The sequence below is a fragment of the Lathamus discolor genome, chromosome Z (genome assembly GCF_037157495.1).
Source record: "Lathamus discolor isolate bLatDis1 chromosome Z, bLatDis1.hap1, whole genome shotgun sequence".
NCBI lineage: Eukaryota > Metazoa > Chordata > Aves > Psittaciformes > Psittacidae > Lathamus > Lathamus discolor.
Genome location: NC_088909.1, coordinates 56099651 through 56125931, shown reverse-complemented (window position 1 = coordinate 56125931; position 26281 = coordinate 56099651). Strand labels below are relative to the sequence as shown.

At 44.3% G+C, this 26281-nt stretch overlaps 1 protein-coding gene across 1 annotated transcript in view; it reads right to left on the bottom strand.

Annotated features, from left to right (window-relative positions):
• SNX30 (sorting nexin family member 30) overlaps positions 1-23856 on the bottom strand; it is a 46422-nt gene extending 22566 nt beyond the window's left edge. Inside the window, exons 1-2 of the mRNA XM_065661503.1 lie at positions 23564-23856; positions 2991-3179 (exon numbers count right to left, since the gene is read on the bottom strand). Coding sequence (XP_065517575.1) covers positions 2991-3179; positions 23564-23725 — 351 coding nt within the window. The 5' untranslated portion in view covers positions 23726-23856. The remainder of the gene's footprint in view (positions 1-2990; positions 3180-23563) is intronic.
• Positions 23857-26281: the final 2425 nt, after the last annotated feature.

Here is a 26281-nt window from a genome sequence, read left to right as displayed (position 1 = left end):
GCCACTACAATCACCTGCTAAATTCCAGCAGAGATTTTGTATTCACTTTCAGACTGAGAGTAACTGCCACATATTTGGAGAAAGCCAAATAGCAGCCTTTAAGCGCAATCCACCTCTTCGCTCCCTCTCTGGGTGGTTTCAACTCTTTAGTTACTGCACATTACTCCCACCAATCTCCCCACTGGGGATCCTGCATAGGTTCTATGCCAGAAATTTCTTTTTCAGGGGGTGCCAGCAAGCTTAACACACCGTCAACACAACAGTAGCCCTAGTATACTATAAACAGCATGTTAATGTGTTATTACCTGATAAATGGTGTGGTTTCCAGAAAAGAAGGCATAAAGAGACATAAAAGAAAATACTCAAGTACACCTCCTCCTTTGACCCGCTAGCTATGGCAAGAGATATACGTGTTAGTCCACAGACTAACCAATGGAGCAGTTGTGTTTGTAGATGAAGGACTACAAACACCCAGACAGTCAGTGCAGATTTGTACTTTACTCAGCTATACCTCAGAGTAACACCAGCTTATTTAACATGTTAAGAATGCCACACTATAAATGAAACTTCTGAGGCTTCATATGAACCATTTACAGTTGTTTTGATTAGGGTACTGAATGGCATTATGCTAGAACAACATAATCCACAGCCTGCAGCATACTGCAAGTCTTCTCTTCCCTCCCCACCCACCCCACCCCCCACACCCCCCCATTACAGTGAAGAACCTTTCTAAAGAAAGAAAAAAAGGCACATCACAAAAACAAGACTGTGGTCAGGTTACACTGTCCCTACAGTGGTGTTTAGTCACAGCCACAAGCACACATTAAAGCACTGGCAATTACATTTCCCTCTTCCACCTATTGATGCTGCTTTTCACAGCAGTGAAGTCTTCAGCATAACTCATTCTAGGATCTAAGTTTATCCAAACCTTTAAGGTTCCAGTAGCATTCCTCAGTGGAGAAAAAGCATTCATTCCTGCTTCCTTATCCAGAGCCACCAAAGAGACCCTTTCAGGTTTCAAATCCCTGTCAAGAAAGGCTACAAGGGAGGTGGGTAGGAAGGTATGGCTTTACACTGAGTGGTGAGGGAGCTCCTTACAGGAGCAAGGTCTGCTACAGAACCCTGACCTACAATCTGTAGATGCAAGCATCACCACTCATCCTCACTGCTGTCTAGGATTACTGCTGCACAGCTTTTTTGCTACATTTAATTACTGCTTTCAGCTGCAGTGGCTGATTGGGCAATTAGCTTGGCACCAAAGAGGCCTTGTTTGTATGGCAAGAATGAGTCAGACCATTAATATTGTTAGCCTTCTAAACGGCCTTTTTTTTTTTTTTTTAAAAAAAAACTGTCACTAGACCTGCTGACCCCAGAAGTTAGCCGGGAGTTTACAAAAATAATAACAGAAGTGAGGCTCTCATGGTGCCTGCTAACTATCAGTTATACACTGCCTCACAACAGTATTGTAATACTATGATATCACAGACTTATGTGCTATAGCAAGATCTCTAACCAAGTATTAACAGGCAGGTGGATATGCAAAAGATACAAGTACAGGATGAGGTGGGGTTTTTTTTACTGTTCGGTAATAAATCTGATCTAAATACAGTAAATACCCACTCTCCAGAGTTCTGCTTTAAAAAGGGAACCCTTGTATGATCACAGGTTTCCAAGCATAGGAACATTATTAGCGTATCAGTGTGTAAAAATATTTTATTGTAACAGATTAATTGGGTCTTAAATTAAGGGAAAAGCAATTTCAGCCAATTTGCCTGTGAAAAGTTCAATTGCATTTTATGCCTCCTATTCCTTCTGATCATGTAACAGCTGAAGGCTGAGTTGCTACCAGTAGAACAGTTTCCTCCAATACTTCTTAGCATTTTCTAGTACTCAAGATAAAACACTTCTTTCAAGATTAAGACACTTAGAGCAACAAAGAATGACAGGCCTATGCTAAGCGTGCAGTAAGAGGTAGGTACAATTTTTGGGAAATAATTTTCTCCAAAGTAGAACTTTGGAATAGACATTTTGGAGTTAAAAACAAAATTAAAAATAAAAAATTATCTGTGGCTTGTAAAACTTTCCTTATCTCAAAGGAAAAAAAAAAAAACATTCTCTCCAGTATACAGTGCCACCTAAGTAGGCTAGAGGCACGTTGAACTATTGCGACAAGTGGATGAAGTATATTCCTAGCAAAGTTAGTGAACTCTTTTTGCCTTAGTTAACTACAAATGCCCAAAATAGGTGTCAGTGTCACCCAGGAGATGATGTTGATGCAAACAAGCTAGTTAGTTAACAGAAATTAATGTTCCATCTGTGAGCATGGACTTTTCGGATCACTTTTCCTATTAGTGTAATTAAATTGCATTAATGAGTGAACTACAACACATGCTGAAAAAAACTCTAGCATATTTCTTTTGGTAGACAGTAGCATTCTTAGGCTACTTAGTTTTAGCTGCAGCTGTACAGCCTTCTGTACCAACAACTGCAAAGAAACTAGTTTACAATTTAGGATCAAAATTATGATTTAGGTAAGTGGCAGATAGAGGAAGCATGGTAAACATTTAAAACAAGCAGCTTAAAGCATTTCAGAGAAGGATAGACAAAATGTGAGATGATTAACAGTGAATTAACAAGGCACATTCCCCTTCAAGGGAGGTAACTCAAACCAGTTGAGTGTCAGATTACTTCATATGAACTTACAAGTTAGTGAAAGAAACTGGCCTTGCAAGTTTACAAATAGTTCTGTTTAAGAGTCAGAGACAAAAATCTAAGTTGACACATTAAAAATTTTGCATAGCTTCATATACTGAAGCAGTTAACATTTCTGCTATGGCAAATCACAGCTGCAATACATTCATAAGACACTAAAAGATGCGCAGTTCTTGTCGTTAACACAAAGAAACACAATGCAAGGGATATCCAGAAAATTCCCTAGAAACACTGCCCCAGAGAATAAAATACTAGAAAAGGGAAATGTTGCTTTGTACCTTTGTTGTAACCCTGTATGTGATATACGTCTCCATGGTGCACACATGTTTTTTGGGATCATCAACAGTAACAAAGAGGTCTCTAGTTTCTGCATCCAAGTCATCATCCAGCTGCAGTCTGTTGAGGAGAGATGATGAGGAGGCTGGGCTAGAAGTGTCCACAGGTGTACCATTGGGTAGACTGAGATCCTGTATCAGAGAGAAATAAACAGCAGGTTTTTAATAAATTGACTGATTCACTGTAAAGCACAATATTTTCAAAGATGCCACTGACAAGCTTCACTGACATCTATTTATCAGGGCTACCTATTTCGGCACCTCCAAGGATCACCCTGTTCCAGGACACCTGGTCAATCTCCTAAGGTCTGGGCTTTGAGTATTAGATTGTTTGGCTGTTCCTCAAGTATAAGAGAGAGCACATTACCACCATACCTCCGCCTAATACGGCACAAACTAGTTTCTATTCATGACGAAGTAGAAGTATTGCTGAACCAACAGTTCCTGGTAAGACTGAACAAACTTAAGACTCTGAAAACAAAACAGCTAGGCAAATCAAGAGACCTACTTAAAAGACAGGCCTCAGGCAAAGTCATCTGGAATGCAGCCTCCACTGCTGGACAGTCCTATAGTAGAGGAAAGATAATCACCTTGTCAAAGGCTTCCCATTCAGTCTATCAGCTTTCAAACATGTTGAGAGAAGTCAGACTGAATTGCCATCACTGCACTACAGGATAGTCACAGATCATACACTCCAGCATCAGTGTGTATGAACAACTCCCTTTTGGAATCCTAAGGCTAACTGAAACACTGTTTTGCTTGGAGAGGTGCTCATTCCCACCCTTCCAAGTCCAAGACTGTCATCCAGTGCTTAGGGAAGACAGAGACTAAAAGAACCAGCAAGTAGCTATTTTAGGAAGAGACACACAAGGGTTTGGAAAGTCTCTAATTCTTTGAAACTGACTCAGCAGCAGGGGAAAAAAAAAAAAAAAAGAAATCAAACAACAAATCAAATGCTTTATAGCCAACTTGGTACATTCCCACACCTTCCAGTCTCACACTTTGATCTAGACCAACTACTCAACACAGCTAGTGATTACTCCACTTTGCATAAACATCACAGCAACTTCATGTGTTCTCTTCTCTGGTGTCATAGCAGAGGGAGCTGACAGCATGTGACAAGGTGTACAGTATGTAAGAACATCTGACAACAGTATTAGAAAGTCCAAAGATCCATGGCTCTTCTTGTCATAGAAGAGTTTTGTGTGTTTAAGTAGTAGCACAAGAATGCATTTATCCACAGAGTGTTTCCCTTGTAAGGACAAAGGCTCCTCTGCCAGACAAAGAAACATCACTACAGCTAAGTAGCATGTTAGTCTGAAGTGGCTTAGTTTGGGAATTTCTGCGTAGTCCCAACTTCGCATGGTCTTTAAATGGCTAGATGAAGTGTGCAATCTTAGCAAAGCAATCCTGTTTAGCTAAGATCCTCTTTGTCCATCAGTGCTCCCTATGCAATTGCAGTATTTGTTCCATCTGGACATGGGTAGACCCTGTCTTCAGAGGAAGTCCTCCTTTGTTTACAGGTTAAGAATTACAGGTGAGAGCTTCAAGTTAAAGCTACTCTGCCTTTGACAATGGTTAAGAACACGGCCGAGTTCCTACAGTCTTCATCACAAACACATCATGGGAGTACTGGGATTGCGTAGACAGCCCTGTTGCAATCCTGCAGAACTGTGGTAGTACTGCTGTTCACTTTGAAGACTGCCTTATGAAGCAGGGAGAATTGTAAGAGTGTAGCCTAGACATTTTGGGAAAGCTATGATCTAAACTAATATCTACTAACAGAGAGGTCAGATGCATTCTCCCAGCTAATGCTCAGAAGTGGCTGCCAACAGATGAGAGATTTCAGTTTTAAATGGCACGTGAGCAAGAAATAGAAGGTAGCCACTCAAGTACTCTGTTCAGAGGGCAAAGAAGCAGGATGGGAATGGCACAGCTTGCCAGCTCATACATGAGAAAGACAACTTGAAATACAAAGGCATCTGGCTCAGACTCAACATATCAGGAGCATGTACAACAGGAAGAAGCAATGCTACAACAACTCAGCAGATAAGGAGTTCTGTTGGAGTTACATAAACAGAATAAGCAGAAGACAGGATAAGATTAGCAACAGGAGATGGCTTCAGAAAATCTGCAGTTCAGCTAGACAGGAGGATTTGGCTGAGCAGAGTAAAAAGCAAAGCAAACCCTGGGACACTGCAGTAGCTGTAGACAAATCTGCTCCTGTTTCCAAAAGGAAAAGACAGATCATCATTGCCCATGTGCAATAAGCATCAGTATAAGACAAGTTGTGCCAGAAATGCAGCCAGTCAAATTCTAAGCTTCCAGTATGGAAATAAATTAACTTGCGGAAACAGCTTAAGCCTGTGGTTGCACAGGAGATCTGAAAAAACTTGTACCAAAACCTTCCAAAAGAGATTTTAAAGAATATGATGGAATTTGTTTAAAATATGAAAACTCTGTATCATCTGGAGGAAGGACCAAAGATGGAACTTGCAGCCACCAGCATAAAAGCTACTTTCCTCACCAACTCAGATGGTAGATTAACAATATCATACTAGCATGTCTTGCACCCTTTAAGGGCAGAGATTTATGAAGGCTGGAATCCACTTCAATCTATTTGAGTGTGTTCTAGCAGAAGTTTGTGAAGGCTGGAATCCACTTCAATCTGAGTGTGTTCTAGCAGTCATTGGTCCAGTGGAATGTCTCAGCCCTTGAAACAAAGGCTGTGACAGTTTTACCTCATTTGAGCCTTGGATATAATACCCCAAACCTAAATCAAGTGAAGCTCCTGGACAAACTCAGGCTAGGTGCAGGAGGGCTGCTAGCTGGGGGAGGTGGGGGGTAAGGACAGAGGATGTGTACATTGAAAGTACTACTGTGCTATACTGCCTCATCTGTGCTGGCAGAAGCCTTACCTGGCATCACACCTTGCTACTTGTCTTGTTTTGAGTAGTTGAAGGCCAAGTTGGAAGCTAACTGTCTGTCCTTAACGGCTGGAGCCTCCTACCTAGCTGCACAAGGAACAATGTTTATGACTGCTGTACCTTCATTTAGCAGCAGGCAGAATCCATTTGCTGAAGTCTTTGCTATTGCTAGAAAAAGGTAGGCTTTGAAGTGTCACAGCAGATGGCCTAGCAATTGTAGTTGTTTCGGGCTGTAATCCTTTCACAGCAGAGCACCTCCTAATCATGTTAACTGGCCCTGGCTTTCTTCTACGGGACTTGGGGGATTTTTTGCAGTGGTGAAGCAAGACTGTATCATCTTACTCTAGTCTGCTTTTACCCTAGAAAGACGAGTATGTCCTGCAGAGCCTAGCAGGAAGGAGAACTGTAGCCATCTGCATTTCTGCCTGTTAGTGTAGCTACATACCCACAAGCATTTGAAGTACTAACTAGTATTACTTGTGTTGTGTAAGAGTCTGACTTCAGTGCCAGAGATTCATGCATCAGCTTCACCTTTAGCACATCAAGCATCTGCTCATCCACTGTCCTTAAGCACCTATCTGCATTATCAGATAGCACAGTTCAACTTCCAGCAGGTACCTATTGCTCACAAAGCTCTTCACACAAGAAAAAAAAAAAAAACACCTTTTGTCACAGCATCTGTTTCTCTCAGAACATGCCGCAAACCTGAGCAGTCCCACAGCAGGGAGGAGGGGAGGCTGCTTCTGGCAGCCAGGCAGATAGAACAGAGGTCAAGTTCTGTCAAGGCATTCTTTGAGTCTTAGAGAGTATCCATGAAGACTTCCTCAAGTTTCACAGCTATTTCTAAATGAAAGAGCAAAAATCCTTAGCCTCTGTCCCTCACCTTCTCAAGCCATTCTCAAAGCTCTGTCAACAGCTCATGAAGCAGGACAGGTGAAGTTCCAGCATGGTCAGTATCACAACCCATAGCAGAAGCAATGCAACATTCAGACCTCCAGGTCCATGATCTACTGGTTAAATACTAGGCTTCTGTGCACAGCTGTACAACCACCTATAGACAGACTCCATGTATTCCTATGGGTTTTGCAGGATTCCTCAAGACACCCAAATTTATGGGTACATGAGATCAGATGACTCGAGCAGCACATGTCTGGTATCTTACAGCACAGGGCAACTAGGAACTAACTGCCTGTGTTGGAAATGCATAAGCCCTGCCAACTATGTGGGCTGCTATCTGATGAGGAAGCAGCTTCGCATTCTTTTGTTGTATTATGCAGTCCAAACAGCTTGACTAGTTAGCTTATGCAGAAACAGATACTAGATCTATCAAGAAGTTCACTTCATTCCAGTTTAAAATTCATCTGAACTTTATAAACTAGAAGTCTACATGTGAGATGCAAAATGAGCTAGGAAGTTTCCAGCTGATGTCACCTTCTCCCTCTTTCAATCTCTCAGGAGATTTTCCAAGACTTTGGATTTGTGGAGCAGCTTGGATTCACATAAAGTAAAACCTCAGGAGCTTGGCATTCAGTCTTCTGGATAGCCACTCCCCCAAGTGCTTTCACAGCAGAGAAAGCAACCAGGATTCAACCCTTCAAAGCTAAAAACAGTTCTAAAATTCTGTAGGCACTGGTTTATTGTCAAGTGAAGATCAGGCAATCTCCTGCTGAGTTACATGCAGCTAGACAATACTTCAGCTTCTACAATCAGAATGTTTTCACCTATCCTGCCTAAGCAAGTATATGGCTTAACCAGGCAGCTTTGATGTCTAAGCAGTAGTCCATGCAGTGGAAGAGGTGGTTCAGCTAAGACTTACAGGCACAGATAAACTTATTTCTGCTAAAGGTCAGCCTGAAACCACCTGGTGTTGCAAGCACAAAGCTCTCATTCAACAAGTATTAGGTGACCATAAGAGACATTAAGCAATATTGCTGTTCAGAGGCAAGTGGAGCACTTAACCCCAAATATCCATGCCTACCTCGAGGACCTTACAGCCAGGCCCACACGACTAGAGCCTCACTGCTTCCCTCTGAAATTCAGAGAGCTGTACCATTCCCCTTGTGTTTCAAGGCATTCTGTTGCTTTATGCCATCCATTTCCCAGAGCGACACAATCACAGATACAGTCATGTTGAGGGGACAATGATTCCACACAATGATTGCAGCTGACTTTTGAAGCAGCCTTTACCTTTGTACCATCAGTACTCGACAATAAGCCATAGCAGAACTGCTGCTGGTGACTAGAAAACTAAAGGGGTTTAGATTTAAATATTCCCAAGAGCACTATAAAAGTTTGCATTAATTCTGCTTTCAAAGACCTGCTCGTAGCATCTCTCAGCTCATCCCAGCAGGTTTTGAAAGCAGAGTTCTCTGTCACTGGCCTGTACACGGGTCAGTTCTGTGTAGGCACAGAAAGCACTTTTGCATCCTCCAGTCCATCTAGATCAGTTCATCTGTCACTGACAGCACAGTATTCTACTAGAAAATCTCACTGAGCATCTGTATATTGAAATCTCAGTCTGCACAAAACAATAACCTAAGACCAGCTGCAGAGAAATACCTACATTTCTCTTCAGATAGAGAACAAGGGAAGAAAAGGTATTTGCTTCCCTTTCATATATGTTCAGTATTATTCTCTATCAGGTATCAGCATCATACTTTGCTAATAGAGGTCAACTTTGCTTCTCTACATATATTTGAGACTTATGTGAGATGCTGCATGTCCTTTTCTCTTGCACATGTTTTTGGGCAGCTACTGTAAGTAACTGAAGTGAGGATCCAGGCTGCAGAGAAGGGAGAATGGTCTGAACACAGAAGGGAAGACAGGTTAAGAAGGCAGTTTTGCTCTACAAGACTGAAAAAAACCCAAACCAAAACCAAAAACATAAAAACAAAACCAAAACCCTCCACACAAACAAAAAGCCCACAGTTAAGCTCCAATCCCCTTAATTATTCCCAGGAGGAAGTACCATGTTTCTACATTGATCCACAAAGAAGACAGTGCTAAGCTGTAGCTCGACAACTACAATAATCAACTTCTAAGGAAGGACCTACCCTCCTGGGAAAGGGTAAGTAATCACATGTACACCAGCTCCTGACATCCTTCTCCATTAATGGGAAAGAATATAGTATGTGTAGGCGTACTCACAGGGAACAAGATTATTACCTCAAAAGAGGCGAGTATTTCCCGCTATATTAATCATCTAAAATCAGACTGCAAGGTTGAGGTTATTTTAAGAGCAGTACAGACCAAGCCCAAAGCAGTTTTTGCTCTTACCTAAATGTGCCAGCAGGGGAAGGACAGTGCTGGGTATGAGGACCCAGCACTGTCCAGATCTTTTATTTCCCAGACATGGAGAGTATTATGCAGCAAGTCTGTGGGCCCTGCAGTGTTGGGCAGAAAGCCCTCAACTCTAATGCGACATGCATACCACTCCTGGCCCGAGCCACACCTCTACAGTTCCAGTAGTACCACTGGTATTCTGCACATCTAACCAAAAAGCCTCTAGATAAAGACTGGATCAGTTTGCTCTCGGGATATTTTAAACAGGTGTCAGAGTACAGCATGCTGCCAAGCCACAGGTCTGATGACTTTGTTCTGGTGTTCATCACAAACTAGTATTTCTGCTCTGTAGGTCAGAGTTGTCTGGAGATAGACTCCTCAGTATCCCTGAAAACAAATTAAGAATTTCAGATACAGCAGCTGATTTAAGAGCGTGCAGTTTGGTACAGCTCAAGACGTAACTTATACTCTTGCTTATAAAGGTATCACACTTGGAATAGAGTTTCTTTGCACTTTGGCTGGACAAAGACTGGAACAAGCTTCAAAAAGACTATATATGACACGAGCACTTTCCAAGCCTTCTCATGCAGGTCATGGCATTCCCATCTCTTTCCTGAGGCTAACAGCCAAGTTTCATAGGATGGATTATTTTACACTGTGGTTTGTTTTCCCATAAGTCATCGTATTTAAGCCAACGAGAGCAAGAATGTGGGCACAGAAGCTTTTCCTGCAAACAGGATTTTCAGGAAGAGCAATAAGCCATCTCCTACCTCTGCCGCTGAAGTCTTCCAGGACTCAGCTACAATACTGCTCACTTTCAGCCTTTCTGTGCATGGGGATAGAGGGGGGTGTCACTATAAGATGTCAAGACCACATCAGACCATCTGTTCATACAGTCTGGCTATATGTCTGTCTTCTCACAAAGTCCTTAAGAGGGTAGCCTCTTTTCGTAGTCTGGAAGGGGTACTGTCACTCTAAAGCTAGATGTGGTTCAGACTGCACTCTAAAAAATGAGGCTTATGAGAGGCATCTCACAGATGTTTAATCTGATGTAAGAAACATGTAATCAACCATTTTACCGTGCTATGTTGCGCCCAAAAGTTCAAGAGGCTTTTTTGCACCTGTGTTCACAGGAACATCACGTAACCTATTTTAATATGCTAAAGAGCACCTCATTAATGAACAAGCCAAACACACCCAGTGTTTTGTTTAAAGCTCTATTTTCAGAACCAGAGCTGTGACCTTCTAACTAGCAAAGCAGCAGCCAGGATTCAGACCATGAGCAGGAAAACTTGAATCCAGCATACGAATAGGAGTCATTCCCAATCCAAGAAGCCAGATTTACATCTGATTATAGATGGAACAGTTTAAGCTTGTTCAAACTCAGCTGCTTTCTCCTAGAGACATACAGTTTTGTGTTATAGCTCTGCAGAAATACTGAGCAACAGCTTTTTCTTGTTCACTCTCTAGAAAAAGGTTTAGCTGCATCAGTTAGCTAGGTACCCAGTGTCATCAAAATGCCTATTTGGCTGAGATTATTTTGAAAGCAAACTGTAATTTTTAAATGTGAACAGATGCAAAATAATGGGGAGAAGCAGAGAGTAGAAACGAGAAGGAAACAAATGATAGAGAGCTGGAAAACACTGCAGTATCCTGGCTTCATTTAAACAAGCAAGACTACACTTCCATGCTGCACTACGATGTGGGTTTCCTTCTGCTCAGTTTCAGATGAGTTGCATTAGCATTTCCCCACACAAGATCAGTGGAAGTTTCATGACAGCCAGTCAGACTGACAAGACATCACTGTGCAAGTGAGGCAGAGATGTTCAAAGGGAAGAACTCATGTTTTCATCTCAAAGCCTGGAAGAGCTGCAGCAGTGTGCTTTTGGAGGAGCTCTCCAGGTCAGTTTACTCAGGTGCAATTTAGTAGCTAGCCCTCCACCATGTTTGCTGACAAAGGAAATATTTTCAGGTAGAAAGATATTTGCTCCCAGAGAGGTAAAATAACTAAAGAAAAACAAACAAACAGAACAAAACAACAAAAAACTCCCCACACACTATGACCACTTCAGTCCCTCGCTTTAAGGAGAGCAAGTGAGGAAAAGCCGCCATGCAGTATTTCCTCATACCTATAGAGACTGATGGAGGGAAGAAACAAGGCATAAGATGTATAGACTAATACATTTAGATGATCCTAGACAGCCACTGTGGCACAATACACATTTGGCACACATAGCTTCAAGTGAAGTATCATGGCTTGACTTCGCAAATGAAATTTGGGAAGGGCTTTACCCATGCTTACTACAAGCGCGCTGATGACTAAAAAAGGCCAATGTGGGACAAGCAAATCTGGTTGCAAAAAGCACAGCAAAAGGTCTCCTTGGGTGGTATAGGCGGGGCGCAATTCTTTCTACGTTGTCTGTTCTCGTCAAGACCAGTTCTACATGTGTTCTCAAAGGAGTCAACGGCATTATGTATGGTGTGTCTCCAAGTCTCCCAATTGGAGGCCAAAGTGACCATTAATGGTAGTCAATATGGCCAAGGCTGAGGTATTGTTTCAGGGAGTCCTTATATCTCTTCTTTGGGGCACTTCTCTTGCGGCAGCAGGTTGCAAATTCACCATAAAACACAATCTTAGGGAGGCAGTGATCCTCCATCCTAGAGATGTGCCTTGCCCAGCACAGCTGCTATTTCAGCAATAAGGCTCCAATACTGGTGACCCCTGCTTGTTCAAGACTGTAACATTTGACACACAGTCAGTCCAATGAATGTTTAGAATTGTATGGAGGCAGCGCTGATGGAAGTGTTCAAGGAGCCGCAGGTGATGGCGGTAGATAACCCATGATTCAGATCCATATAGAAGATTAGACAGTACAATGGCTCTATGGACACTAATCTTTGTACTTTTCTTCAGATGTTTATTGCACCGGACTCTTTTATGGAGTTTTCCAAAGGTTCTATGTGCGTTTGCTATTCTGTTTTCTGTCTCTTTGTCGACAGTGGCATCCAAGGAAATAATGCTTCCCCAGATAGCTGAACTGCTGAACTGACTTAAGCTCTGACTCTCTAGCGGTAACGTGGGAATGATGATAATCTTCCTGTGGTGCAGGTTGGTAGAGAGCTACTGTCTCCTTCAAGCTGACTTAAAGCCCAAAAAGCTCAGCTGCCTCCTCAAAGCAAGACGTTAAGCGCTGCAGAGCTGCTTCCGTGTGGGCAACAAGGGCAACAAGGGCAGCATCGTCAGCAAAAAGCAGTTCACAGACAAGGTGATTTAGGGTCTTAGTGTGGGCCTTCAGTCACCTTAGATTGAATAGGCTCCCATCAGTACGATACTGAATATAAATGCCGTTTTGTTCATCGAGGTCTACCATAGCCCTTTGGAGCATCATGCTGAAGAAGACTGTGAATAAAGTTGGTGCAAGAACACAACCTTGTTTCACACCACTGATTATTGGGAAGGGCTCAGAGAGTGCATCGCCATATCTGACTTGGCTGTGCTGATCCCCATGTAACAGAATAATCATTTTGAGGAACTTGGGACAACTTAATCGTTCCAAGATCAGCCACAGGCCTTTTCTATTCACAGTGTCAAAAGCTTTGGTGAGGCCAACAAAAGCTACATAGAGCCACTTATTCTGTTCTCTACACTTTTCTTGCAGTTGTCTGAGAAGAAATATGCTGAACCAGAAACAAGCTAATCTGAAGATTGAAAATCAGCATGCAAATCCTGAAGAGACCAAGCTGACCACTGGTAATAAAAGTACTGATTACATTTTCACAGGGATTTTCTTGAAAATAATCCAAAACACAGCTTTGCCTTGGCAGCATCCAAGATTTCCACTTGCAATTTGCCTTACTCTAGCATCTGAGCCTTGGGTGACATGATTTATTGTGAGGTGTCCCTGCCCATGGCAGGCAGGTTGGAACTTGATGATCTTAAGGTCCTTTCCAACCCTAACTATTCCATGAATCTGTGATCTAAAAAGCTACAGCAAAGGCGATAGTACTACCCAGGTAAGAATGGGTTTGAGTATTGTTTATCACTTAACCATTGCCACATGTCAGCACTTTCACCACTAAGCTAGTCAAAAGTGGCTGTTGCAAGCACCATCCACAGCACTGACAGGGAAGAGGCTTCTCTGCCTTTGAGCAATACCTGCACTGCAGTATATTCCTTCTTAAGAACACATCACATCATTCAAGCTCACTGGTAAAGTGAGGCCAACTAGGAAGACAAACTTTAAGAGCCAGTTTTTCATACCCTAAGAGGCTCTTCAGAAGGATACACAAAGCTTGCTTCCATTGAAGCAATGTTAAGGCAACAGTTTCCCACAAGGACAGGGCACTGAACCAATGCAACAGCTGTAACAGCTTCCCCCATAAACACAACAGAGAAGCTTCACCTCTTGCTACTATTTTGTCTTTGAGAGGCTAATAGCTGCTTTCAGATACACAGCGTTAGGTGGCTTAAAAAAAGCTTGTTTTTTCAGACTTAAATTCAGCTTGAAGCTGGAGCATAGACTAAATAAGAATCAGGACTAAAGCATGTGCTTCAATGCAGTAAGCTATCCACCATTAATAACACTACAGACCACTGCAATTGTTATTTTCCAAGACAGGCAGAGAGCTTGTTAGTCAGGTCTGCGCTCCTTAATTTGTTTGTTTTCTGTTCATTTTCCTGCAGCAAAGAGTATCACACATTTTCATGATGTCTTTGCTCCCATACGCTAGTATTGCTCTCTTCAATCTAAGATACATAAACCCACAAACCTGAGTCCAATGGAAGCCCATCTTCAGGGGTTAGAGACACCACCAATTTCATTTCCACAGTTACTCCTCACCTGCTGCTCATTGCTTTGTAGAAGCTCTGATAGTGCTGTTCTTCAAAGGAATTTATGCTTTGAAGACCACTCTCAATACAGCTCTTGGCTGAGCTCTTTCCTTGCTGTTGTAAGTCTTGTTTTTTTATTATTGCCTTTGTTTTTGGAACAATTTCAGCTAGTTCCACTAACCTGCATCACCTACACGCTTATTCAGACAGAATACTTCACGATTTCTGAAGTATCTGGTTGATAATCAATAGTTTTACCATTATAGTATCACCTACAGCTGAAAGCAACACTTCTTTCCACCCCCTGACCTCCCAATTTAGAAAATAAAACATGCCCCATAAATTCATATGTCAACAACCCATCTAAATTGGGCTGGCATTGGGAATGCTAGCTCATTAGAAGAGTCACTGGGTTTGTTTCCCATCTTCATTTGGTCATTACACTGTTTCTAGCAGCTACCTTGCTGTCAGTGAACATTACCTGGAAGAGAAACAGATTCCCCAGAGTATTTTGATGATTTACTAAGCATAAATTGTTAATAAGAACAAATTCACTCAGCTTCTACTTCAGTGTCACAACTGTCACCACCTCCAAGGCAGCATTTTCTGCACCATTTCGTCATAGCAGTGGGAGTAGTTTTCCCCAGCCATAAAAGTATGGAATCTCAGCTGTACTGCATCCTGGCTCACAAAGGCAAGTCAGCCACAGCTAAAAAGCTCAGCATTTAACACCTTGCTCAAGGTCAGCAGAATACAAACCTCAGTGAAGTTACTTCTGATAATTACACAAGATCAAATGTTGTTTTTAATTGCTGTACTGCCTTCTGCATACTGAAGGAACATGCAAGTTACAATCTCAGAGTTGCAGTTTAGGTGTTTCAAGTAGATTTTTATGTAGCAGCACTGAGTTACGCCTCACATAAAAGCTTCCGTCTTGTCTCCCGACCTACTTTACAGAAACCAGACTCTCCACTCAGATAAGGAAAAGACTGGCTAATGTGACAGCCATACGATCTGTTCAAGATGCCACAAGCATAGCCCACAGTGCTAGAAGACACCAGGACAGTGGTTTGCACATCAGCCTAGGAACTGATGTCTCCCAGATCACAGTGTGTCAGTAGGAAACCCTCCATCTTTATCCTCTGTCCCTCTCATCATTAATTACAGGGAGGTACTGACCAAGGCTTATCACAAACCCCTGAGGCACCAACAGGAGAATGATGTGTCCACAGAGCTGTAAAAAGAAGAGGTTCTTAATCTGGTTATTCCTTTCTCCCCATGAAGGAGCTCAGAGAGCATCCAGCATCTTGGGTAGGTTTGAGGCATTCCAGCACAGGCAGCCTAGTGGATTCTTTCCGACCACCAAGCACAACTTTTTCCACCATGGCTGACAAGTTACTGCCAAGACTCACCCTTCTGAAAATCTGCTGAAGAACCAAGCTCCTCCACATACATTCTGAATATCTGGTTTTAACACTCTGTCTCATTAAGTGAGAAGCAATCCTGCTGAAAAGATTATGAAAGTCTGAACACCAGATGAACAGCAAGCCCAACCTCCCCTCAATTATGTTGAGATAAGAACCAAAGGTAATAATACTGTGACACAGTAGAAGCTGTGTTCAGTTTTACCAGATGGAAAGATTAAAAGAAACCTAACAGTACTAAGACAGTTATGTTGATGCATGTGTTTGTCCCAAATCAAATGTTAACTACCATTCATCTTGTTCAGAAGAGATGGGAACTGCCAATTCCAGATAAACTCGCTGGACTGGGAAGTTGCAAATCAAAGAGACCAGTTTTAGACATAAGAAACCAGCTTTATGACAGTACTAGAGCACCTACATTGTAAGATACCATTACAGAAACAGGATTTTATTGGTAAGTGTGCTTTAAATGAAGGTGACTGCAAGCAAGCACATTAATGTAATGTTGTATGTGCTTCTATAACAAACCCCAGAGTGGCTCACAAGCAGAAAGGAGAAAAGCGCTCTCTTCAATGAGATAGCATAGTATTAACCTATACAAGTGATATGAGTTTGAAAGATGTAATAGCTAGAGAAAGCAGTTCTAGTTACCAGAATTACAGAAGAGGAAATGGATTCAGCCAGCAGCTTGCTTGTGAGTAAAGCACTGATGGCAAGCTGAAAGCCATGCTAGGTTTGAATCTGTTCTCTTAATTAGGAGACTACAAAAGAGCTGTTCATGTGTGCACACATACACAACGCAAAAGAAGAGACGGCAGTTCCTTTAAACAAGACAACTAAGCTCAGCCCTCCAGAGCTGATGGCCCACTAATGAAACATGTAGCAGACTGCTTGTACCTAAAAGCTTCCTGGCCTAAGAACCATGGTTCAGTAATTTAAGGTATCTACCTTGCCATTCAGTGCAGTCACTGAGAGAAAGACAACCATGGATTTCAAAAAAGCCAGGGTAACAGCTTCATAAATGAGTCAATTTTGAAGCAGTTAGGAGACAAGTCAACCAAACTAGCAATGCTACTGTCCTAGGTGGAAAGCAATATTCCTGTGTCCTTCAAGCACTTCTGCAGACAAGGACAGGGGATTACTGGAAAAAGCCTCATGTTCACAGGTCCTCATGGGCAGCCTGAATTACAGTTTTTGCTGGAGGTGACATCAATCTGAAGGTTTCTGAAGGGCATTGATGACAACTGCCTGGCACAGGTGACTGATAAGCTAATGAGGGAAAATGCTCTGCTGAACTTTAGTCTTACAAAGAAGGAAGAACTGGTCAGAGATGCAAAGTCAGGGTCTGACTCGGCCACAGAAGCATGAGCTTCTCAGAGCTCAGGATCCCAAAGAGGAGGTAGCGAAGCAAAGAGCAGGATTGCAACCCCAGACTTCCAGGGAACAGACTTTGGCCTGTTCAGGGATCTGCTAGGAGAAGCATCCAGGAAAACTAGTTAATTTTTAAGGAACACCCCTCCCACGTCAAAACTGGTGCATCCCAATAAGCAGAAAATCAAGAAAAGGTGGCTAGAAACCTGCATGCATGAACACAGAGCTCCTGACTAAACTCACAAAACGAAGTGTAAGATAAGGAAGCAGCAGGCACAGTTGACCCAGGAGGAATACAGAGACACTGATCATATGCAGAGATGGATTCAGTGGTATGGAGCTGAGTCTGGCAAAGGATGACAACAGCAACAAGAGAGGTTTCTACAGAAATATCATCAGCAAAATAAAGGACAAGGAAAATGCAGGTGTGATGGGGCAGACAATACGATGACAAAGGATACATGTAAAACTGAGGTACCTGGTGCTTTCTTTGCCTCAGTGTTTATTGAGATGACTAGCATTCAGGGATTGCAGGCCCCTGAGCCCAGTGAGAAAGTCTGGAAAAGGCAAACTTACCATCAGTGAGGGAAGACCAGGTTAGGGAGCATTTCAACAAACTGGGCTGAACAAAAACTCATGATGAGACAGAGTTGCAAGTGCTGAGGGAGCTGGATGATGCTACAGTAATGCCAGTTTCAATTATCTTGTCCTTACTGTGACAACAAAGGGAGATTCCCAAGGATTAGAAGAAACTAAGCGTCACTCCTGTCTTCAGGAAGGGAGATACAGGGAACTACAGGCAGGTCAGCCTTACCTCAATCCCTGGAAAGGTTATCAAGCAAATATTGGAAACTATTTCCAAAGGCACAAAAGACACATCGATGAGAAGTCACCATAGACTTCAGGGAAGTCATGTTTAACCAACACCTCTTACGAAGAGATGACTCCCTGCTGGGCTCAAAGGGTTGTGATCCTACAAAAGCCAACTGGAAGGCAGTCATTAGTGGAGTATAGCAGCAGACAGTAAGAGAGCTGTAACTTTTTAACACCTTCATTAATGACCTAAATGACGGGACAGGCTACATCCTCAAAAACTGTGCTGAGGGTACAGAACTGGGCAGAATACTTGATACATCAGATGGTTGAGCTGTCATTCAGAGGGACCTCAACAGGCTGGAGAAATAGGCTGACAGTACCTCATGAAACTCAACCTGAGAAAATGCAAAGTCCTGCACTTAGCAGGAACAACTCCATATAGCAGCAGCATGTGCTGGGGGCTTTCCTTCTGAAATGCAGAAGGAAAAGAAACCCCAAAAAATATAAACCAACCACAAAAAAATCCACACCACACACCAGATACTGACTGAAAGCTGACCGTGAGCCAAGAATATGCCTCATAGCAAAGGAGGCAAACAGCCTAGAAAGAAGAATGCTCAGGGAATATTTATGTAGATAAATACCTGATGGAGGGGTCTACAGAAGGTGGTGACAGACTCTTTTCAGTGGATCCAACAACAGAACAAATTGAAATATTGGAAGTCTCACTTACATGTGAGAAAGAAATTCTATTTCGCAGGTGACTGGATGCAGGAACAGGTTGCCCAGAGCTTCAAAAGCTTCACAGCACCCTGGGCAGCCTGTTCTAGCTAGCCCTGCTCTGAGCCAAAGGCTTGAACTAGAAGATATCCAGAGATGCCTTCCAGCTTCAATTTCTCTTTTGTCAATTCTGTGCTCCTGTAGATTGGAACCAAGATCAACCCATCCACACTGACATTGCTTCACAAGTTCATCAACTTCAGTTCCTGACTTTCTGTAGCCCTCAGTCTTTCCCAAGACTGAGAATTTGCCTCCAGCTTGCTTTAAAAATCAATACATGGTGTTGGTCCAACGGTTCTCATGTAGTCACCAAAGAGGTTTGTAGAAGCTCAGGCAGATCTATTTTAAGCTTTCATATTATACCACAAACTGGTTTCATCTGTGGGTGGATGAAGTTAAGAGCAATAATTATAAACTAGGAACCAAGGAGGCTGGAAGTAGCTCTCCAGACTCTTGGTATATTTTTTGTTGGAGAGCTGCCAGGCTCCCTTCCAGAATATAAGTGCTAGGTATCAGCACTCTGGCAAACACAACAAGTATAAATACTTGATCAAGTGCTAATTCAGGCCTAGGGGCTCACCAGGGTTGTAGTTTGGAAGCAGATGAGCAAGCACATAAGCAATGGTTTTCAGCTGGTAATCAGAAGTTTTCAATCTCCATGAATTAGCAAATTCAAGCTATGTATTTATTGCAAGCCTGGTATTTAATAAGCTCTGCTTGATATACTATGTGCAAAACAGCCTTGGAGCTCACTTCAGCTGTCTAGTGTTAACAGAGCCAAATACAAGGCATGCACATCTTCAAAGAAGAAAAGCTGAACAGGTTATTGGTAGCTGGCCACAAGTACACTATCAGGTCATCAGAGATGTCTGAAAAAAGGCAAGGCAGTCTGAGCCCTAGCACAGGTGGGATATAAAAGCTTTTGGAGTGCCAGGCAAGAAACCAGTACTGGGAGTCAGAACCCTATCAGTTTGCCTTGCTGTCTCAAGGCAAACCATGCCAAGAAAAGCCAGCATCATCCTGTTAAGAAGATACTCTCACAAGTCTAGAGGGTCTGCAAGGACCGCAGCTGACAGAGGACAGCCTGAGTAAGCCATACAGAACAATTTCTTCCTAATTCTGCACAGCCTGGCACTTCCAACACTATTAGTAGTGCGCTGTTAAATCTTCACAGCCTCAGTGAGGCTGCATCCTGAGTCTTGCCATACTTACACAACCATTTAGGTACAATCACACAGCAGAATACTGTCTACTTCTCACCTCTGTTCTGAACCCAGAAAAGCATTAATAACGCCTTTCTCCTTCAGTGTCAAAGTGTTTGTCCTAGCGCACACAGCAGATTCACTATCAAAAGTGACAAGTGAACTGGAGTCAAGCAGTCATTTGCAAGCAGAAGTTTATGGTTTCGAGGTTTTTTTTTTAAAAAAAAAAAAAGGGAAAAAAGGAAAGAAGGTCTCACTGACACTTCCCCATTTGTCTTACCCTCCTCTGCAGAGGATCTGCATTGAAAAGCAGATCTCAATTAGCTTGTATGCCTTTCCAAAGCTCTGTAAGAGAGCAAGAACTCTTTTTAAATAGCCAACACTGCAATGGACCCGGTCATGTATCCTGAGGGATTGTTTCCTCCTGCATGTTTCCCTCTCAACAAATAGATATATATATATTTAACAGGAAAAAAAAAAAGGGGGGGGGTTTATGCTTAGGTTCAGCTTTAGCTGTCTCCTTATTTGGAGGCTAGCAGGGCAAAGCCTCCAAATAAGCTCATAAAACCTCATGGTGGTCAGGTATCAGGACAAATGATGTTTAATGCAATTAGACTTGAGGGGAAGAGAAAGAATATTATAGAGAGATCTGGCCAGTACAGAAATGCTTCAGAGACATTAACCTACAACTCAAGTGTTTCATGTTTGCTGCAGAATTGCTGTGAAAGCCAAGTACTTAGCCAGAAATGTCCATTTCATTTAATACATTAGATGCTGCTCAAGAGTCAAGGTTTCCTGGCTCTTAAAAGTGTTCTCTCCAAGTCAGGATGAGGACACTATTTCAGACAATGAAAGCTCTGCATCCCTTTTCATAAGATTCAGAAAACTTGAAACTAGCCTATTTAGCACCAGGGAAGCCATAGAAAACAGCACAGGTTTTCCTTCTCTTTCCCACGACCTACTGCTCTAGCAGCATTAGCCACTGCTCTTAAACAGCAACCAAAAGTTCACAAGGCTTCAAAGGTAGTCAGGGTCTAAGATACTAGATTATTCCCACATTTGTATCAATACCCAACAGGAGACACATAGGCAGTGTTCCTTACTCAGGATAAATTAGTGTTCTTACTGAGTAGCTCCAAAAAAAAAGCAAAGAAAACAGGACTTAAAGAAAGCAAATCAGTGATGCGAAAGGTTCAACCACTGCAGGCTGCACATCTATGGCAGTGGAAATTGAAGCACTGCTTTATGGGCAGTTCCATTACTTCTGCACTTTCTCCCCTCAGAGCATTGCTATATATATCTTGCAGCAGTGTTTAGGAAATACTTGCTTAGAGCAGGTAGAGAAACACCCAGAAAAAGAAAGTTATCCACTTCATGGCAATGGGTCAGACATTGCCACAATTCCTCTGCCAGAGAAATGTCTCAGTACAGGCCAGGTTATGGACAGTGGTCCTTACAGAAGTGTAATGACTCAGAGGCACTCTGAAGCTTTGGAGACTTTGTCCCAAACTTCTACAGTGCTAATCTCCACCAAACTCTCCAGAAAGACTCTTGGAAAGGCCAATGGAGCAGATGAGCAGAGCTCCTATTCAAGAATCAATAAAGAACAGCTGTAGAGCTTTAAACCCAAGTCAGACTTGAATACTGACCTCCTGTTACCCAGCTATTGGAGCTATCAGCACATTGTCATCAATTAGTAAGGCAGCCTTTCAAAAGATTAATGACCCTCCACCAGAGCTTAAGACCAGGAGACATACTAACCACTTAAAAGACAGTTTTACCCATTTACCTCCACTTACCATACTCACTCTCAAGACTATACAATACACAGTGCAAGTGGTTAAAGTTTACTACTGCCTTAAAGTTAGGCAAGGTTAAGAACACCAGTTCTTCCTAAACTGGGAAAGAAGACAGATCCTTTTTTTGTCTTGCCAGTGCATCAGGTATTAAGCAGAAGGGACATCCCTCACACAGAAGAGCTGTTGGGACTCCTTCCACCAGAAGGATCAGACATTTGGCTTTTTCTGCTAATTCAGCTAGAAGGGAAAAAAAAAATAGTAAAAAAAAAAAAGAATGCTTCTCTCTTCCTACTGGAAATCCTTTTATTCTGAAAGGCTCATTACCCTAGTGCCATTTCCAGGTCAACCACAAAACTGCTCTCAAGTCTAAAAATTGCTTACATCAGCCCCTTTTTGCTCTCCCCTTTAGAGTATTTCTCTGATACAAAGTGCTAGAACAGCACAGTCCTAGAATGGGTTACACACCTGTGCTGCTTGTAGAAAAACGAGCAAAAACTTTTCCACAGATGAGAAGCTAGCTGACCGCAGCCTGAGGCTAGAGAGTTATCTGTGCTTCGAGATTACTAGGGATGTTGATACACTTCTCAGGCACCTCAAAGCAGTAAAGCAGAGAGGAGCTTGCTTGAGCTCCAGAAGCACAAAAGCTCACTAGTACAGCTAAGGAAAGAAGTTATAAGGTGTGAGCTATTCTTCAGAATAGTTCTTTTTACTAGCTACACAACAATGTGGATGGACAGTGCTAACAGAGTACAGTACCACCACCACACAAGGACGCACAAAAAGCACCTCTTATGGCTGCAGGTTGGTCAGACAGCAACCTAATTACATGAGTAAATCCAGACAAAAGACTCCACAATTCCTACCTCCACCTTAATCAGGTAACTCCCTGTCTCATAGGGCCATCAGCGTTTTGACAAGTTTCTCAGATGAAGGCATACGTTCACAAAGGGAAGGTAAGCCTGGCTTATTACTTGTACAACAGTGGGCAAATGTTTGAGGAGGAGGTCCTCGACCTGGCCAGGAACAAGTGCTGAATCTGTGCAGCACTGTAGACACATGGAAGAGGCCTGACGAGCCTGACTCATTTCCCTAGAACATGGGAGATACATGCCAGATACTGCTGAGCAGCCCCAGAGTTTTTTGGAGGCTAGCAGATCTGTCCTTCCCAGAAGGAGCTCCACACTGCCGAGGACAACCGCCACAGGAAGCACCTCTTGCTACTAGCAGCTCTGTAGCACCTTGTTCACACACGAGCTGCCCCAGAACAGCTCACTATAAAGCTTCAAGCCGATCTCGTCCCTTGCAGCCCTTGCTCCCAGGAAATCCGACCTTAAGACACTTCAGGAACTCTGCCCAGAGAGATATCAAGTCCTTGCAAGTGTAGTTAACGTATCAGCAGTGCCGTGCTCCTACTGCTGCTTTCACATTCCAGAATTATCACATCCAAAGCCCACACACAGGCAAAGCACTTTACGAAGCCTGCTAGTGTCCCGCAAACACATGCCAAAGCTAGGGAAAGGAAAGCCATCACAGGTGTTCCTGCAACAGCATCCTTTCCATTTTACACTGCTGTGAAGAAGCGAGCAGGAGCTCAGCTATGGAGAGGACAATCACAGGCAAAGTAACGGCAAGCTCGTCAGTAAGGAAACAACAGGAGCCCCAAGGCTCCCGTTAGGGCTACAGGAAGAAGACTGTGAGGGAGTTGCAGCAATTCCTGAAGCGTTCAGACCCATCTGTAGAGGATATGAACCACGGGAAGATGCAATCAGTAAAACCCTGCCTCACGCAGCCACTCTGGTGACAGTGGGAGCACCGGTATTCTAGCTGGTCCCTCGCGGACACGGACACGGACACGGTGCCTGCAGTCCCCACTCCGGGTGTCTTCCCCCTCGGATTAGCCCCAGGCTCTTGCAACGGATGTCAGCAGCGCCCAGGGCTTCACTTCCCTGCGGGGAGCCGGGGATGCACCCGAGGAAGGGGATGTGGCAGGGAAACAAACACACACACACGACCCCCTCCCTATGCTCCCTACAAGGGCAGACACACCTCCCGAAGCCGCGCAACCCCTGCCCGCTGGGCCGTACCTTATCGGCGATGCTGCGGGGCAGGAGCAGGTCGGGGCTAGGGGTAAGCGCCGGCCCCATCTCCTCGCTGCTAGACGTGGCCAAGGGATGCGGCATCTCCCGCAGAGACTTGGGCCCGGAGGACGGGAGAGGCTTGGGGGCGCCCGCCGCGCCGCCCGACATCGCGCTGGGACCGGACAGAGACCGCGGGGAAAAGGGAGCAGAGGCCGAGGCGCTTCGGCGAGGAGCTCCGGGGCCGCGGCCGGACCCTGCCCGCCACCACCGCGCTACGAGGCAAAGGCAGAGGAGGCGGAGCGAGCACAGCGCCTACCCGCGCCGCCGCGCCCGCCCCTTTAAGCAGGCACGGTCCGTACCACCTGCCCCCCGCCCCTCTCTGGCCGCCGGGTCCGCCCGCTCCGGCTCCGGCTCCGGCCCCGGCCCCGGCCACAGCCCGTGCCCCGGGTGACGAGCGGAAAGGCGCGGGACTGCCCCCGCGCGGTGGCAGCAGGCGGAGCTGCGCCGGGCCCAGGCCTCCGGCAGGCCGCGCCGGGACGGGACCGGCAACGGGAGGGGGGCGGAGCCGGCAGCGGGGCGGCTTGTGCCAGCCGCCGCTCGGGCCCGGGCGGGCCGCTCCCTGCCGCCGGGAGGGGGAGCCCCCGCAGCCCGCCGTGACCGCAGCCCTGTCGTCGGGCGGCCCGGCCGTAATTGCCGCTGCGGCGCTCCCGGCGGTGTGGAACAGCGGTCGAAAGTCAGGAGAGCAAACTAGCTCCTCGGCTGCTCCAGGCTCGGGGCCCCGGCTTCAGACTGTTCCCGTGTTTGGAGGGAAGCTCAGCGGAAGGGTCTCCGCGCCGGTCGCGGTGTGGACAGGAGGGTGGCTGTCACGTCTGAGGTGGTGAATTGAAGATGCACCGAAAAGTTTTACTCTGACCCTGTGCAGAAACAAGGTTTGTATTTTTCCACACAATCTTAAATTCAGGCTCTTGTGATCTGCTGGAAGATTATATCGAGTCCTGCAGAAATGATCCATGCAAATTTGCCTAACGACATGAACCGGCTACGAAGATAAAGTGATTTATCCACAGGAACAGTGAAAAAAAAAATGTGTTGACGACTTCTGAATGATTAATAAACAGAAAAACAACAGTCTGGTTCAAGATACCCCCTGAGCCAATGCAGCAGCTACGTTTGCCTGGTAAATTCTTCGCAAACAACTGAGCACTGATCAGATGTAGCAGTCACATGTCACTGGGGGGATGGGTCACTTTGAGGCTGTCACAATCCCTTCTGGCTGTATATAGGAACATGAAGATACGCATACGGGTACACGATCAAAAAGAGCTCGATGCTGTACACGTTTTTGCTCATGTTCCACTTGTCCTGGGCAGGTATGGCCCACTGGAATTGGAAGGGCAGCACCAGTACCTACCTACCTACCACCAGAATGTTTTAGATGTGTAGACCCAGGTGCTATATGGCAAGACAGGCACAGGCCTTTCATTTGAAAACGAAATGCCATTTACCACAGGAAAATACTATGAGAAAATCACTACTTACTATAAATAACAAGATATTATGTTTGAACTCCGGTGACAATCAAAAACCTTAGTCAAGTCCTAGGCCCCAGTGAGAGAGAGGCTGTGAAATATGCCTTGTTCACGGCACTTAAGAAACAACTACCTATTTATCCTTCAGGAAAAGTATGAGGCGGCATAAATACATACGCCCCAGCATTCTTTTAGACTATGCAAATCTGAAATGGAAACTATTGTGACAAAGCAGCTTTGCGTACCTGCTGCACTGCTCAAGAACCAGCTCCCTTCAGCTTTGTGCAAGCATTTATCCCAAAGGCTTATGACTTAACCAAGAGCTCTTCCTATCTTTTCCCTGAAACATCCTCACCCAGCTGCATTTCCAACTCAGACCTTTCTCCAAAGGAAGCTTGTCAGCAATGTTTACACCAACACCATCAACACCTGGAAACCTGGGGACATTCTAGCTCTGTGCAGGTACAAATGACTTGCGCATTAAACCTCTTGGGCTGGTGGGTGGCAAACTGACTGTAAGTCTGCTGCATCCTTGTAGCAAAGACAACCAACAATACCCAAGCTGCCTGAAAGCCAGCTGTGCTGGCAGCAGATTGAGGGTGGGGTTAATCACTCTACCTGCCAGTCATTAGACCTTATCAGAAATACTGTATCCAGCTGTGAACCCCTTAATACAACAAGGACACTGACAAACTGGGGAAGGTTCAGAGGAGGGCACTTAAATAGTTGGTGGCTGAAGCACATGCCCTGCAAGCAGAAACTGCAGGGCGGAGGCTTTTCCAGCCCGGAGCTGACATGGCTTCAATGGCACTCAGCTGCAACCCCCATCACCCCGCAGGGAGGTGATGGAAGAGACTGAGCTGGGCTCTTCACAGCAGTTCACAGCACTAGGACAAGAGACAAAGGGCATAAATTGAAACAGGAAATTCCTGATGGATGTTAGGAAGAACTCTCCCCCTGAGGACAGCTAAGCAGCAGAGCAGGTTGTGGAGAGAGGCTGTGCAATCTCTACCCTCGTCAGATTTTCGGGACAATCTTATCTGATCTCATCTCTGATTCCTTTAAGAGATTGGACCAGACACCTCCCTAGGTCCCTTCCAGCCTGATTGATTCTGATAATGTTTGTTGCTATGGAAGTCCTATGTCTAGTTTCTGAAGTGATGTGAGGCGACCTGTCAATCTCCCTGTATATAAG